Source organism: Hyperoodon ampullatus (genome assembly GCF_949752795.1).
Source record: "Hyperoodon ampullatus genome assembly, chromosome: 2".
NCBI classification, from domain to species: domain Eukaryota; kingdom Metazoa; phylum Chordata; class Mammalia; order Artiodactyla; family Ziphiidae; genus Hyperoodon; species Hyperoodon ampullatus.
The window spans coordinates 23,367,205-23,382,590 of NC_136915.1; the positions used below are offsets into that span (position 1 = coordinate 23,367,205).

General features: G+C 49.5%; 1 protein-coding gene across 6 annotated transcripts; it reads left to right on the forward strand.

Annotated features, from left to right (window-relative positions):
- Window positions 1-6,649: 6,649 nt before the first annotated feature.
- RCC1 (regulator of chromosome condensation 1) lies at window positions 6,650-12,886 on the forward strand (the record flags this gene model as incomplete). 6 transcript variants are annotated; one of them, XM_079696581.1, is made up of 10 exons in its annotated part: window positions 6,650-6,731; window positions 7,286-7,393; window positions 8,204-8,391; window positions 8,573-8,752; window positions 9,581-9,677; window positions 9,786-9,908; window positions 10,636-10,791; window positions 11,037-11,156; window positions 11,503-11,655; window positions 12,599-12,886. In XM_079696581.1, 10 exons carry the CDS (start codon window positions 6,659-6,661, stop codon window positions 12,772-12,774), a joined length of 1,374 nt encoding a protein of 457 aa, XP_079552707.1. In that variant the 3' UTR covers window positions 12,775-12,886. The 6 variants fall into 6 exon arrangements, with proteins under 6 accessions (XP_079552707.1, XP_079552708.1, XP_079552712.1 ...); XM_079696582.1 differs by having other exon boundaries at window positions 7,286-7,333; XM_079696586.1 differs by having other exon boundaries at window positions 6,656-6,731; window positions 7,286-7,351.
- Window positions 12,887-15,386: the final 2,500 nt, after the last annotated feature.

Consider the following 15,386-nt stretch of genomic DNA (forward strand, 5'->3'; position numbering starts at 1 on the left):
TTAAAGTCCCCAAATTTTTTTTTTTTTTTCTTTTGCGGTACACGGGCCTCTCACTGCTGTGGCCTCTTCCATTACGGAGTACAGGCTCCAGACACGCAGGCTCAGCGGCCATGGCTCACGGCCCCAGCTGCTCCGCGGCACATGGGATCTTTCTGGACCCAGGCACGAACCCGTGTCCCCTGCATCGGCAAGTGGACTCTCAACCACTGCGCCACCGGAGAAGCCCCCAACTATTATTGTGTTACTGTCGATTTCCTTTTTTATAGCTCTTAGCAGTTGCCTTATGTATTGAGGTGCTCCTATGTTGGGTGCATATATATTTATAATTGTTATATCTTCTTCTGGGATTGATCCCTTGATCATTATGTAGTGTCCTTCCTTGTCTCTTGTAACATTCTTTATTTTAAAGTCTATTTTATCTGATATGAGTATTGCTGCTCCATCTTTATTTGATTTCCATTTGCATGGAATCTTTTTCCATCCCTCCTGGGGACTTTTCTCACAAAGAGATTCTTTAGCCGTTGCGTCTGGTGGGCAAGTGTCTGCCTCCTGATGTTGGGGTGGGTGGAGACAGCTGCTGTGGTCAGAGGGGGCTCTGTCTCCCTTTGGAGAGATGAGGTCACAGCAGGTCACTGCAGGAACACCACGGCCGTGGTAGACTGTCTAGTCTGCTGTGCCCTCATTCACCAAATGCGGAAACTGAGGCCCAGAGAGAAGTGGGGAGGGGGGATGCTCTCGTCCTAGTGGGGAGTGGTTGGGAGACCTGGGCTGTCATCCCACCTCTGTGTGGCCTGGAGCACCTTCCCCTGAGCCTCTACTTTCTTATCTGTAGAGCCAGGATGATCACACCTCCAAGGGCAGGTGTGAACGTTCTAGGAGAGGCTGGCACACCTTAGGTGCCTATTGGTGGAAGTTGTCTCTGTATCTGACTTATTGGATTGTATCTCACTCTTCTCCCAGACTGTAAACTCCTTGAAGATGGAAGCTGTGTTTGTCTGTTGGGGAGTGCAGGGTAGGGACAAAAGACTGTTACTTATTCCTAGCCCAGGCACTCAGTGTCTGGCTAAGAAAACACACCCAGAGCAGTTAGAGAGGGAGTCTGTCAAAGGACTGATGTGTACAGTAGAGGATATACAGGTGGGTCATGGGTACAGGGTTCCACCTTTTAGAAGGTGCCCTCTTATCTTCCGCCTTGCCTCGGGGATTGCTCACAGCAGCACCCTGCAGTGCCTGGAGTCCTCTGTTTGAGAGATGAAGACTGTCAGGCTCAAAGGGAACTCAGGTCTGTTGGACTTCAAAGCCAGTGCTCTCTCCACCACAGCATGGAGTTGTACCCGCCGTCCTTCCATACATCTTTCAGCAGATTTGTCACCCACGTGGCCCACCCTCCCAGGCCCTAGCTGCCTCCGCGCTGCTCTCTGCTCTCACTATCCTGTCCCCCTCAGCAGGCTGCTGCCCTCTGCTCCTTGCCTTTGGCCAGGCTCATAGGGGATCCTGGGGAAGCCTGTCCAGGCTGCCTCGACCCCTGCCTGGATCATGGCCTGCCTTTAGCCAACCATTCTTGTTTTGTTTTTGTTTTTAATTATCAGATATACCTGGATTCTATTCCTGGCTCTCCTTTCTGATGGTATGAACTTAAGCAAGTAAATTGACTTCTCTGAGCCTCAGTTCCCTCAACTGTGAAATAGGAGTGACAGTGCCTTCTTCAGCTTGTTGTGAGAAGTTAAAGGTTGTTGGCACATAGAAAGTAGGCGTGGCCAGTGTCCCAGAGAGACTCATTTTAAGGAGCAGACTGATATGGTGGATAGACAGGTAAATTTAAATAATCATGATCTAAAAGTCTGTCCTAATTTCTCTGCGAGAATGATTCCTTTAGGATTGAGAGAGGGATCAGAGGTGGCTTACCAATGGAGGTGACTTTGAGTAGAACTTCTTCTAGTAGGATAGGGATGGGATGGTACAGAGATGCACATGGTATGGAGAGAATAGTAGGCAGTCTAAGATTGTGTGAGAAGAGAAGGGACGACGTGACAGATAAGGCAGGAGGCCAGAAGTCGTGTTAGTATCAGACCCTGGAGGTCTTTAGTACCAGGCTGAGAAATGTGGGCAGAGGGAGCCACTGAGGAGTCTGAGCAAGGAAGCAGATTGTTTCAGGTTTGAGGTTTAAAAAGATCATGAATGGCTTGTAGAGCGGGATGGGGATGGGGGTGGGCAGTAGGGAGATGAGAGACAAGCTGCTATCTTTTCTGGGGGAGAGAGTATGAGGGAGAGTTCTCAGACAGGCTGAGGGACTGGGGAGTGTGGGGAGGAAGTAGGTAGGGGCACCAGCTCTGGGGTCTGAGTGACTTGGTACTTGGTACAGATCTTGATTTCCTCGTCCAGTCTTGGGTAAGACACTTTACCTTTTTGAGCCTCAGTTTCCTCGTCTGTAAAGTGGGATCAGTGTGGTTAGCTTGCAGTGAGATGCCCCAGAATATTAGCCCAAAACACAGGTGGCTAAGGAGATATTGCCTGGGTCTGTTCCAACCCACACTAAAACTTTTTTTTTTTCGGTTAATGACCCATGACACCAAATACCTCATATAGCCTTTATTTTTCTCCACTCCAGGCCTTGCCCACAGGTCAACCCAACATCAGCACCAATGTGCTGATATTATTCTGTTCCCTTTTTTTCATTTCTGGTTGTAAGTACTTTTCCATGCTACTACACAGTCTCCCTCCCCAGCACAGCTAACTGCTGCGGGTCATTCTGACGAACTGACGGGAAACATGCCCTTGGCGGGACAGGGCCCTGGACACAGTGAACTGGCTGGCACCCTGGCCAGGGGTACAAGAAACAGTGGATACCTGTTACGTCCCACACTCCTTAACCAATCCAGCGCTGCGACTTAATATCCCTTTTGGTCGGCTCCCACGCACTTCGGACTTAACAAAAATGCCTGGTGAGGTGGACCTCCCAGTCTCTCCTCTCCTGTTTGTCCCCCAGTGTTCTCAGTAACTGGAAGTCGACCATCTACTTATTCACTTAAGCCAAAGCCTGGGGGTCCTTGTGTTTGGCCAAGTTCATGGGGGATCGGGGAGGCTGGGTTTTTTAGGATGAAAAAGTCATTCTGAGTTCCTCCCTCACCCTCATTCCCCACATCTCATCCGCCAGCAAAGCAAGCCTGTCTCCTAAATTGATCTGTTTTGTCTACTTTTCTCTCTTGCCTCAGACCAAATCAAGTCACTGACTTCTCTCATTTGGATGCCTGTAATCTCCTCCTCTTCCAAACCATTGCATTTTCTCTACAGTAGCCAGAACAATCGTTAAGAAGACATTTTTCTTAAAACTCTTCTGTTTTCCCTACTAGGCCTTGTATGATCCAGCGCCTGCTCCCCTTGTGCCATGTGATCCATCGCTGTCCACCTACAGCCCTGCTGGCCTCCCCAGGTTCCTGAGCACATCCCATGCTTTTGTCCGGGTCTTCCCCTGCTAGCTTTCTCTTGCTAGTATTTCAAGCCTTAGCCCAAATGTTACCTATCTGACCTATATCTCCTCCCCCGTCCCAGTTTTTCTCTCTTTTTTTTTTTTTTACTGTGGTAAAATACCCATAACATAAAATTGACCATTTTAACCATTTTTAATTGTATATAGTTCAGTGGCGTTAAGTACGTTTACTTTGTTGTGCCTTGCCTATCCTTCACACAACACCATCTGTAATAATACTCTGTGTGTGTGTGTATGTGTGTGTGTGTCTTTCCCACTAGAATTAAGCTCCACGAGAACAGGGAGAGGGTTAGTTTCCTTTTTCCTTGCTACACCTGGCAGTGGTAATAGGCATTCATGGAATGAATGAGTACATGCTGCCACGTATTGAGTACTTACTGTGTGCTTGGCACTCCAAAGTCCTTTACAAACATTTCATTCGGTCTTTTTTTTTTTTTTTTTTTTTGGCTGTGCTGGGTCTTCATTGCTGATTGCGGTGAGCGGGGGTTAGTTTTTGTTGCAGTGCGCAGGCTTTTCATTGCGGTGGCTTCTTTTGTTGTGGAGCACGGGCTCTAAGCACACGGGCTTCAGTAGTTGTGGCACGTGGGCTCAGTAGCTGCGGCTCGCAGGCTTTAGAGCACAGGCTCAGTAGTTGTGGTGCACGGGCTTAGTTGCTCCGCGGCATGTGGGATCTTCCCGGACCAGGGATTAAACCCGTGTCCCCTGCATTGGCAGGCGGATTCTTAACCACTGCACCACCAGGGAAGTGCTTCATTCAGTCTTGACAGCAGCTCTGGAAGTGGTCATTGCATCCCTTTTTACAGATGAGGGTACAGCTCAGAGAGGTTTAAGCTGCCAGAGAGGGACTTCCCTGGTGGCGCAGTGGTTAAGAATCTGCCTGCCAATGCAGGGGACACGGGTTCGAACCCTGGTCTGGGAAGATCCCACATGCCGTGGAGCAACTAAGCCCGCGTGCCACACTACTGAAGCCCGTGCGCCTAGAGCCCGTGCTCTGCAAGAAGAGAAGCCACCGCACTGAGAAGCCCGCGCACCGCAACAAAGAGTAGCCCCCACTCGCCGCAACTAGAGAAAGCCTGCGTGCAGCAACGAAGACCCAACACAGACAAAAGTAAATAAATAAAATAAATAAATTTTTTAAAAAAAAGCTGCCAGGAGGTCAACCATGGTCACAGAAGCAGGGTTGAACAAACCACAGCTCTGGCAGATGAATCTAATTCCCTTTATCCTAAGGAATGTGCATTTCTAGTGTGGGAAAAGGGGTTTCAAAGAGGCTGCTTGGAGGGGAGGAGTTCAACCCTGGGAGAATAGAAGTTGGGTGAAACACAGAAATGCTTCAACAGAGTCAAAACTGGGCCAGTCACAACCTGTAGAAGGCTCAACCTGCAGAAGCTCAACCTACACAGCCTTGGCGGATTGTAGGCCTTTAGCTATTTCGTCATCTTCGGTACTTTGTTCTTTTCCCCCAGGATAGTCAGCAGAAATGGCCTGGAAATTCCAGGCCACTCACCTTGTGTTCATATACCGTGGAATGGAGAGCTGGAGAGGCTGAGGCTCTAGGACCTGCTGGAAGGAAGGAAGGGAGGGAGGGAGGAAGAATGGGGTGCTGTTCAGGCCCACAGAGGAGCCTGAGAAGGGCTCTTGGAGTTCTCTTTCCATTTGTAGCCTTGGGTAGAGTCTCCATCCCTTTTCTGTAGAATGGAGGGGAGGTGGGTTAGATTAGATTAGAGCTGTGACTGAGCATCACCTGGGACAGACCCTAGATGTTATAACACCAGCATTGATTTATTGAGCACTTACTATGTTAGTACTTTTACAGTATTAGCTCAAATTAGTCATACACGTCACAACAGGGTGTGGGTACTATTATTATCCCCATTTTACTGAGGAGGAAACTGAATCATGAAGAGATTAAATAACTTTGTTATTTAATGTCCAAGGTCAAACAGCTAGAAAACAGCTGAGCACATATTCTGGCTCCTCTTAACCACCACTTGCTCTACCACTTTTGCATCTGGGTAGCTGCAAATTGCCCTTGTTAGAGTTCGGGAGCCTAAGGCTTAGACAACTAAACTGTCTTTCATAATCTTAAAGACCAGGGCTCAATAAAGATTTATTTCCAAAGCTGCTTATGTGGGGGAAAAAGGCTTTTGACACAATTTGGGCTGGATTGGAATTGAGATAAACGTGGAGAAAGTCTGTTCTCAGAGGTCTTGAGGAGGCAAGGCAGCAGCAGTTAGTTTAAGGAGTGAGGGGCTCAGGGCTGAGGCTTCAGCTGCCCAGGATCGTGCTAGGTGCAACAGCCCTTCTTGTCACCCGTAGGTGATTTCCTTTCCCCCTTTTGTAACACTGTCTGTTTGTGTGAGTGTGTATACAGTGTTTGTCTCTTGTTGGACTGCTTAGAGGAAAGCCAGCTTCCTCCCAGGAGTGGTGGCATTTTGGATCAAAGGGCACAGATGGTTTGGTTTGCTTTTATTTAATGAGAACAGCTTTGTGTGTGTGTGGTCTGATTATGACAGTAATGTATAACCAAAGTTACTAGTGGTTATGTCGGGGTTGGGAGGAGTTGTGAGGGATACTTCACTTAATGTTCTTCAATGTTTTATAATAAAAATTTTAAAATACATGTAATGTTTCTTGTAGCTTCGATAATACAGGTAAAGTACAAAGAAAGAAGTAAAAGTTGTCCATAATCCCATTTTCCAGAGGTTACCATTATCAATATTGAATGTATTTCCTTCCACACATTTTTATATGTGTATGCTTTTTCTTTTCCACAAATAGGATGATGGGCTGTTTTTCAATCTGTTTATATTACTTGGCAATGATTCAGTAAATAAATCTCTGAAAGCATCACTTTTGATGGCTTCGTCCTGTTTTATCATCAATATACCACATATTATCTAGCCAGTTCCCTACTCCTCAGTGTATGGGTTGCTCCATTTTTTGTTGTTTTTTTAATGTTATGAAGAATACAGTAGAGAATATTTGTGGATCTTAATCTTTGGGTGTATTTATTATTTGGTTCTTCTCAGATAAATTCTGAGAAGTGGAATTGCTGGGCATTTCTTCTCACTTTTTTTAGGGTTTTTGATGAATATTGCCTAATTAGAGCAGAAAAATGATTGCCATTTCTGACGTGGAGTATTTGCCTGGGTTTTTCAGGACAGGAAGATGCCACCCAAGCGTATAACTAAGAGAAGGTCACCCCCCGAAGATGCCCTCCCCAAAAGCAAGAAGGTGAAGGGTAAGTTGGCCTTGGCCTCTACTTCAGTATGGGTGGCCTCTTGGCACCCCAGAATCTGGAACTGGGCTCCTTTCTCCGTGAGATTTGAAGCTGAGGGGCCTGGAAGTCCAGGAACTCCACCCAGCTGGAGAGTCTCCTGTAGCTCACTGAATCCCACCCTCTGGGAATCATAAAGGGGCAGAGACTTGCCTAAAAGCACTCAGATACTGGCAAAAAGCTAGACCCTAGGGCTTTGCCCCAGGCAGTGATGCATCATGGTTAAGACCATTGACCTCCAGACTGGGTTCAAGTCCTGGCTCTGCCACTTTCTAGCTACATATAGCTTTGGGCAAATCACTAACCTCACTGAGCTTGGACTACTACCCCATTCATAAAATGGGCAACCTCACTGGGCCAGTCGTGAGGAAAATGAGATCATGTCCTGGTAGCACTGGAGGGAGGTGGCTGTGGTCTCCTCTCTCCTGGGACCCTGGAGGGAGTCAGGAGAGAGAGCCACCCCCAATCTGGGAGGGGGGAATATGGACCCACACTCAGACACTGTCTGTCTTTTGCAGCCCCTCGTAACCAGGCAGTGAGGGCCGTTGCCTCCTGCCGCGTTCCAGGCGCCCGCTCCTGCCGAGGTGCCTGCGGGCCGAGCCCTCCTGACCAGAAAGCCCGACCAGGTGGCTTCTTGCCCAGCGCACTCTCTGCGCAGCCGCAGCAGTCCTGGCAGCCTGGCCACACCCCCAGAGGGAGGGGCTGGGCGCCATTGGCTGTCCGGGGCCGCGGGCGGTCGCCATTGGCCAGCAGATGGCCCTGTGCCGCACACCGGTTGGCGTGTACCTCTCTGCAAAAGCCTGTGCGGGCTCTTAACTCCTATCCCTTCCTTTTCAGCTGCCTGTCCGCTCCCACATAGGAGCGGAGTGGGGGTCAGTGTACCTATGTCCAGGGGTTAAGTCACAGCTTGCGGATGAACTGCAAACTCTACTAATTATTCTACGACCTTCTCTGAGCCTCTGTTCCCTTTTCTGTAAAGTGGGATCCTAAGAATGGAAGGTCTGTAGCATAATGTGAGGGGCTGCAAAGCAGTCTGACACTAGTAGGCAGTCGGTAAAGGGGTAGACGTTATTATGCCCTGTTAGTATGGTTCCCGACCAAGAACAGCCTATCAGGAAAACTAGCTTGTGTCCCCACTGTTCTTTAACCCTCTCCACCAAGATTCATTTGCCGGTATTGAGTATCTCGTTTCCATTTCCTTCCACTCACATTAATGATGTGCTCAGTTTTTAATCTGCACAAAAACCCTATGAGATAAGTACTTTTGTTATCCTCGTTTCACAGATGAGGAAACTTAGGCTTGGAGAGGTCAGACTAATGGTCTGTGGCAGGGCAGGGGCTTGAACCCAGGTCTGTGTGATCCCAGAGCCTGTGCAGTGACCTCTCCTCTCTCCCGTCATCCTACATACTCAGGGGCTGTCTTCTTCACCCCTCAGTCTCACATAGGTCCCACAACACAGAACCGGGTTTGGTGCTGACGCTGGGCCAGGGCGACGTGGGCCAGCTGGGGCTGGGCGAGAATGTGATGGAGAGGAAGAAGCCAGCCCTGGTGCCCATTCCAGAGGACATCGTGCAGGCTGAGGCTGGGGGCATGCACACTGTGTGTCTAAGCAAAAGTGGCCAGGTAGGTTGGGGGTGGCACAGGATGGGACAGGGCCTGGGGTTAGTAGGGGGCTTGGGGAAGGAGCTTTGAACCACACGCATTACTCTGTGGAGATGGAGCTGGCTAGACGAGCAGGGATTGGCCTAAACAAGAATGGACTGAGAGGCCAGGCCTTGCACTAATGGGGGCATCCTGGGCACAGGTCTACTCCTTCGGCTGCAATGATGAGGGTGCCCTGGGAAGGGACACATCAGTGGAGGGCTCAGAGATGGTCCCTGGGAAAGTGGAACTGCAAGAGAAGGTGATACAGGTGTCAGCAGGAGACAGTCACACAGCGGCCCTCACCGAGGATGGCCGTGTCTTCCTCTGGGGCTCCTTCCGGGTAAGATTGGGTCTGGAAGATGGCATGGGGGCTGGTGGGCAGAATTAACTGGTGGGGCCCCAAAGATAACCCATCACGAGGCCCCTGTTGTACTTACTGGTGGGGAAGTCAAGGCCCTGGGCAGAGCTTGGGCCCAGACCCAGGTTTCTGGCTTCTTCATCCAGGCCTGGCCACACCACTGCTGTTCCCTGGACTCTGATGTTATGATGTGTGCGTCTTGGGAAAGGGGTGGGTCAAGGATGCCTTTGGGCTGAGGCTAAGCCAGGAAGCCTACTGACCCATCTCCCTGCCTTCAACCTACCCCCTCCCCTTCCCAGCCTTCTTCCACACTTCTCAGGGGTTTGGGGGCACATCTCAGAACTTCCAGGACACGAGAGTGTGGTTTAAAAAGCAGATACAGCATTAAAATTGTTTTGGTACTTTAGTATTCGATTTATTTTGAAATGTCAAATAAATAAAGGAATCTGATGTTTCCTCATTGGGGCTGATTTAAAATTTTTTTATTGATAATTTCAAACATGTAAAAGTAATCAGAATACTATTGAACTCTGTCTGCTTGCCCCAACAATTATCAGCTTATGATCAAACTTGTTTCATCTTCACTCCCTTCCGTTCCCCAACTCCTTTGTTATTTTAATGCAAATCACAGACCACGTATGATTTCATTCGTAAGTATTGCACTATGTGGCCTGGCTCCTGCCCACTTCTCCATCTCCATCTGGCACCAGTGCCCTTCACCAGACAGCTCTGTGGCTGACTGCAAAGCTGGATCTGGCTGGTGTGAGGCAGGAAGAACTGGCTGAAAACTCTTCCGCCCCTCCCTTCCAGGACAATAATGGTGTGATCGGGCTCTTGGAGCCCATGAAAAAGAGCATGGTGCCTGTGCAGGTGCAGCTGAGTATGCCCGTGGTGAAGGTGGCCTCAGGTGAGTCTGCAGGTACTCACTCTGGGCAGGAGTTGGAGAAACTTTTTGGGGGCTGGCCCAGCCTCGGCCCTTACAGCCCTGCATCCCTTGCCTTCCTCTCACCCTCAGGAAACGACCACTTGGTGATGCTGACAGTTGATGGCGACCTCTATACTTTGGGCTGCGGGGAGCAGGGCCAACTGGGCCGCGTGCCTGAATTATTTGCTAATCGTGGTGGCCGGCAGGGCCTCGGTAGGTGGCTTAGGTCCCTCTGGCGGGGCAAGTTGGCAAGCCACCCCCGGTGAAGGTCAGAGGCAGAAGGGATTCTCTGTTTTCAGGCTTGCATCAGGTGGACCTGCGGTGGTAGTTAAGGACTCAGATTCTAGAGCCAGACTACCCCAGGTTTGAATCGTGGCTCTACCAGCTACTGGCTGTAGGCCCCTGGACATAGTTTCCTCATCTCTAAACCCACCTACCTTTAAACCTACCTCACTGGTTTGTTGTGAAGTTAAATGAGTTTACATAAAAGACTGTCTGGGGCTTCCCTGGTGGCGCAGTGATTGAGAGTCCGCCTGCCGATGCAGGGGACACAGGTTCGTGCTCCGGTCCGGGAGGATCCCACATGCCGCGGAGCGGCTGGGCCCGTGAGCCATGGCCGCTGAGCCTGTGCGTCCGGAGCCTGTGCTCCGCAACGGGAGAGGCCACCACAGTGAGAGGCCCACGTACCGCAAAAAAAAAAAAAAAAAAAAAGACTGTCTGGCACATGGTAAGTTCCAGGTAAATGTTACCTCTATGGCTGTGGGAGTCTGAGTGAGGCACTTGGACTCTCCTGGCCTCAGTTTCCTCTTCTGTATAATAGGGACAAGAGTCCCTGCCTAGTCTCCCTGCGAGGGCTTTAGCAGTGAAGGAGAAACAGATGGGGCAGAGAGGAGAGGCCGTGTGTGTCTGCCACTGACCCTGGCCTGCTCTCTGCCTGCAGAACGACTCCTGGTCCCCAAGTGTGTGATGCTGAAATCCAGGGGAAGCCGGGGCCATGTCAGATTCCAGGATGCCTTCTGTGGTGCCTACTTCACCTTTGCCATCTCCTCTGAGGGCCATGTATATGGCTTTGGCCTCTCCAACTACCATCAACTAGGTGAGTCCCAAGCCCATCATCCAGGGTCGCCCAGAGTGACCTGGGCTCCAGTCCTGCCTCCACCCCTCATTCGTTGTGCACCCTTGGTGGGGTCACCTAACCCCTCAGAGCCTCAGTTTTCTCATCTGTAAAATGAGAATATAAATACCCTGGTGTGGGGTGGGGGCCACACTGGGAGGGGAAGAAGAAGGCGGCTCCTTGGACACCCTCACCCCTGACACCTCTGTCCTGGCCTCTTCCCCCAGGAACCCCAGGCACAGAATCTTGCTTTGTACCTCAGAACCTGACATCCTTCAAGAACTCCACGAAGTCCTGGGTGGGCTTCTCTGGTGGCCAGCACCATACAGTCTGCATGGATTCGGAAGGTAGGGCCTCCTGGTCCATCTCTGGGTTGGAGGTGGAGTGTTCCCTGGGCACAGGCCTGGCCACACTCCGGAGATGGCGGTGCTCGGAACCTGGGCCTGCTCCATGGACTGGGCTGGCTGTGGGTCCACGAGGGTCGCCCCCGTCCCCCAGCGTCCTGTTGTTCTTCCACGTGTGAGCTCAGTGGGGGCCTGGGGGGTTTCTCCCAGGCCTCCCCCAAAACTGAAAAGGACACTTCAGACCTCATCACCCTGGGAATGGGGGACCAGCTCCCACAAATATAGGCGCTCACCTGGCCCACCCGGAGCATGCCCTTTGCCACTCCTCGTCTCTCTCCTTCCTCCACAGGAAGAGCATACAGCCTGGGCCGGGCTGAGTATGGGCGGCTGGGCCTTGGGGAAGGTGCCGAGGAGAAGAGCGTACCCACCCTCATCTCCAGGCTGCCCGCCGTCTCCTCGGTGGCTTGTGGGGCCTCTGTGGGGTACGCTGTGACCAAGGATGGTGAGTGGGGCTGCCCACAGTCGGTCTGGTTGGAGCCTGGGGGTCGTGGTTCTTACTGAAGTGCCCAGTAGGCTCTGATGTCCGCCATCAGATGGCGCTGAGGCGTGGAGAACACTTTGTGATGACATTGCTTTTGGCCTGATTGTCAGAAGCTCTGGCTTTGATGACAAAATGGGTAAACACATTATTTTAATAGAGGTGATTTGTTCTGTAGAGGAGAAAAACAGCAAAGGGAGATATATCACTGAGGCCCAGACAAGCAGTAGGACTTGAACCCATGTCTCCAGACTCCTAACTCAGGCTTCTCTTTACATTTTATACCATGGTGACCCTTTTTATTTACAACCAAGTAGGTGCCGGCTTCCCAGGGAGTTGTACTTAGAATTTTATTAGAGAAAGAAGGCTTAGTAGTTGGGGTCCTGGCAGGCACAGCAGAGGAGGGTGTGGACAAGTGGTCACCAAAGCCTGAGTGGAACAGCCATGGAGGCCTTGAGAAATCCGGCTGGCAGAGGTGCTTGACCTGGGATTATCTGGGAAGAGTTCCTGAGGAAGTGGGGCTTGTGCTGCACCGTGAAGGTTCAGTCCTTTATGATAAGCAAAGGAGGGCATCCAGAGCAGTCTCAAAGGCATCTGGTCCTGGGAATGGAGGTGATATAGGGGTTTGGGGGATGGTCAGTGATTGTCGGGCCTTGAATGCCACGCCTAGGAGCAGGGAGAAGTTTTTGGCAATGTGTAAGGACTGCGGTCTCTGGTTGACAGAGCTCTTCTTTGTCCATCATCTCCTTGCCTCCTCCCAGCTTCCCTGAACGCCCGGAGGCTGGGACATTGCCAGGCTGCCACAGGCCAAGGCCAAAATCCACCCTCATGTGCCAGGCGTCTCACACTACAGAACGGTGGGGCTTGGGATCCTGGAGACAGCTGCCCGTATTTCTGTCCTTTGTAGGTCGTGTTTTTGCCTGGGGCATGGGCACCAACTACCAGCTGGGCACAGGACAGGAAGAGGATGCCTGGAGCCCCGTGGAGATGACAGGCAAACAGTTGGAGAACCGTGTGGTCTTATCTGTGTCCAGCGGGGGCCAGCACACAGTCTTACTAGTCAAGGACAAGGAACAGAGCTGATGAAGCCTCTGAGGGCCTGGTTTCCGGCCCCCCCACCTCCCTCCTGGAACAAGGAAGCCATGATGTCTACATATTCCAGCAGGCCTCTTCCAGCTCCAAGTACTCTGTCATCTCCTGCCTTTTTCCCATCAGCAGAACAGAATCCTTCTCTTTTTTTCCCCTCCTTTTCCGGAATCATCCTGGGACCTACAGGATGAGGGTGGGATAGATGGAAGAGGGGAGGGGGTTTTAATCAGAAGGAACATTGCTGACCCCACAGCTATGTGGTTAGACCTTTCCCTCTCATCCCTACTTCCCATGGTCCTGGCTGACCCTGGTTTTGCCTATCAAAAACCAAAACTTCCTCCCCTGTGTGTTTGGTGCCCATACTCTGAGAAGTCGGGGCTCCGTCAAGCCCTGTTCTAGTCATGTGCCACTCTTCCTGGCCTTCACAACCCACAGACAGACAAATGGTACAGTCCTGAGACCCAGCTGTCATGGACCTACGCCTGGGGAAACTGGAGAAGGGGCAGGGCTACCCAGCCATGGGCAACCCCAAGCCAAATATTTGGCCCTGAACAGGTGCCCATGGGGCAAAAAGGAAAACAGTGATCCTCCAGCTTGATCAAGAAAAAAGCCAGGCAGCCTTTCTCCCAGAAGCACAAAGCATTCTGCCCGTCAGGCCTTGTCTGCCGAGTCTCACCCATCCAACCTGCCTCACCTGCCAGCCAAGGGCCTGAAATCCAGAAAGGAAGCTATGCCTGCTGGGCAGGACCTCGGGGAGAGGGGAAGGAGGGCTTTATAAGCAAACTTACAGCAATATTGAGAGTGAAGGGAGGGCGGGGAAGAGGGTTGGAGGGGCAGAGACTGGTCCCCAGAAAGGGAAGCAGTAGCTTGTACAGAGGCTGAAAAAATAGAAGAGAGTATTGATTTTTTTTTTAATGTAAAGTATTTTGGAGGGGAGAGTGAAATCTTTTAACACTTTGAATAAATTTAGAGTTTTATAAAACAGGCCACTTGTTTTCTACATGCTCCCTGCTTTTTTAAGGGAGCACCTGCTGTGTTGGGATGGGCAGAGTAACCCCATGCCTGTAGCCCTGGTGAAGACTAGGACTTGAGTGATGTCAAGAGGTCCTGGTGTGTGCCAGTCAGCTGGGGGGTTTTTTTGTTGTTGTTTTTTTGTTTTTTTGTATGGAACAGTGGCTGTTCTAGACAAATCAAAAAAAAGTTGATTTTTGTTAGATATTTATGTTTCAGGAGTCACTGGATTTTTAAAAAATTATACTGTATATTATGTGAGACATAGGATGGATCTTTTAATATCCTAATCCCAAACCAAGATTTTTGAGTACAGTACATCTCTAGAAATACTTATACTAAGTTTAATGATGTACTGTATCATTTCAAAAGCTAGTATAACTGATTAAACATGATTAACTGCACAGTAACAACTTAATGCATAATGATGTAGATTTTCACAGGCATTTGAGCAACCAAATCATATAGAGCTGACCTGTCCAGTATGGTGGTCAGTACCTACATGTGGCTATTTACATTTAATTTAAATTTGTAAAAATGTAAAATGAACTTCCTCGGTTGCACTAGCCACATTTTAAGTCCTCAGTAGTCATAAGTGTCTAGCGCCTGTGGTTCTGGGCTATGCAAATACAGAAATTTGTAGAACATTTCCATAACTGCAGAAAATTACAGTGAACAGTACTGATATAGGAGGTTTGTATATTACAGCAGGAAAGTTTTACTAGCACCAGGAGGATTCTTCGATGTCAGTGACTCTTGGAAAAATGAATATGATGTAAAATAACTTAAAATGTATTCTGTGATTGTTTTTTTTACTTGAACTTTTAGTTTTGATGCATGTACTATCCTGATTAGAAATTGACTTCTTAGAAGGGAAAAAATCACACTTTTGATTTTAGTATTTTCTTTGTGAAGAAGCACTTGTGTGTCTGCTCTTCCCACCCCCATTCCCCCCCAAAAAGTCCAGTTGGATTAGATTTACTGAAGTTTTCCCCTTTGACAATATAGCAGGTTGAAAGTGCCCTATCCTTAATAACAGCTCTTGTGGATTGGGACTTAAAGGGGCCAGGCATTGTGCTGAGCACTTTGCATACAATAATAGCTCATTTGATCGCCTTGTGAGGTGGGAATTGCTGTCCCTCAGGAAAAAGTCCCTGAGAGTTCAAGTGTCTAGCTTGAGGCCAAGCTACCAAGTGGCACAGACTAGGCTAGAATTTAAATCAGCCTCCACCCGAGCCCAGAACCTCAGTTTCTTTTCTTTGTATTGAACATAAGAGTTATAAAGCTCTCTGTAGGTGCTTTACATATGTTAGAACAGTTTCAGGCACACAGCAAAGGCCCCACAAGCCTTTGCTGTTATGACTGTTGAACATTTTAAAGTTCCCTGTAGTTAATAATTGCCTTGTTTTTCACATGCTTAGTTTTTTGGTGTAAGTATCATTTATTCGGTGTTCATATCTCTATCAGAAGTGTAAATCTCCTTTTCTTTGTTCAGACACATCAGGTATTCTCAATTTTACCTTTTCTCCCATCCTCCTCCAACCTGAATTGGTTACCCCAAAACAAATGTAATCACCCCATATGGCTCAGCTATA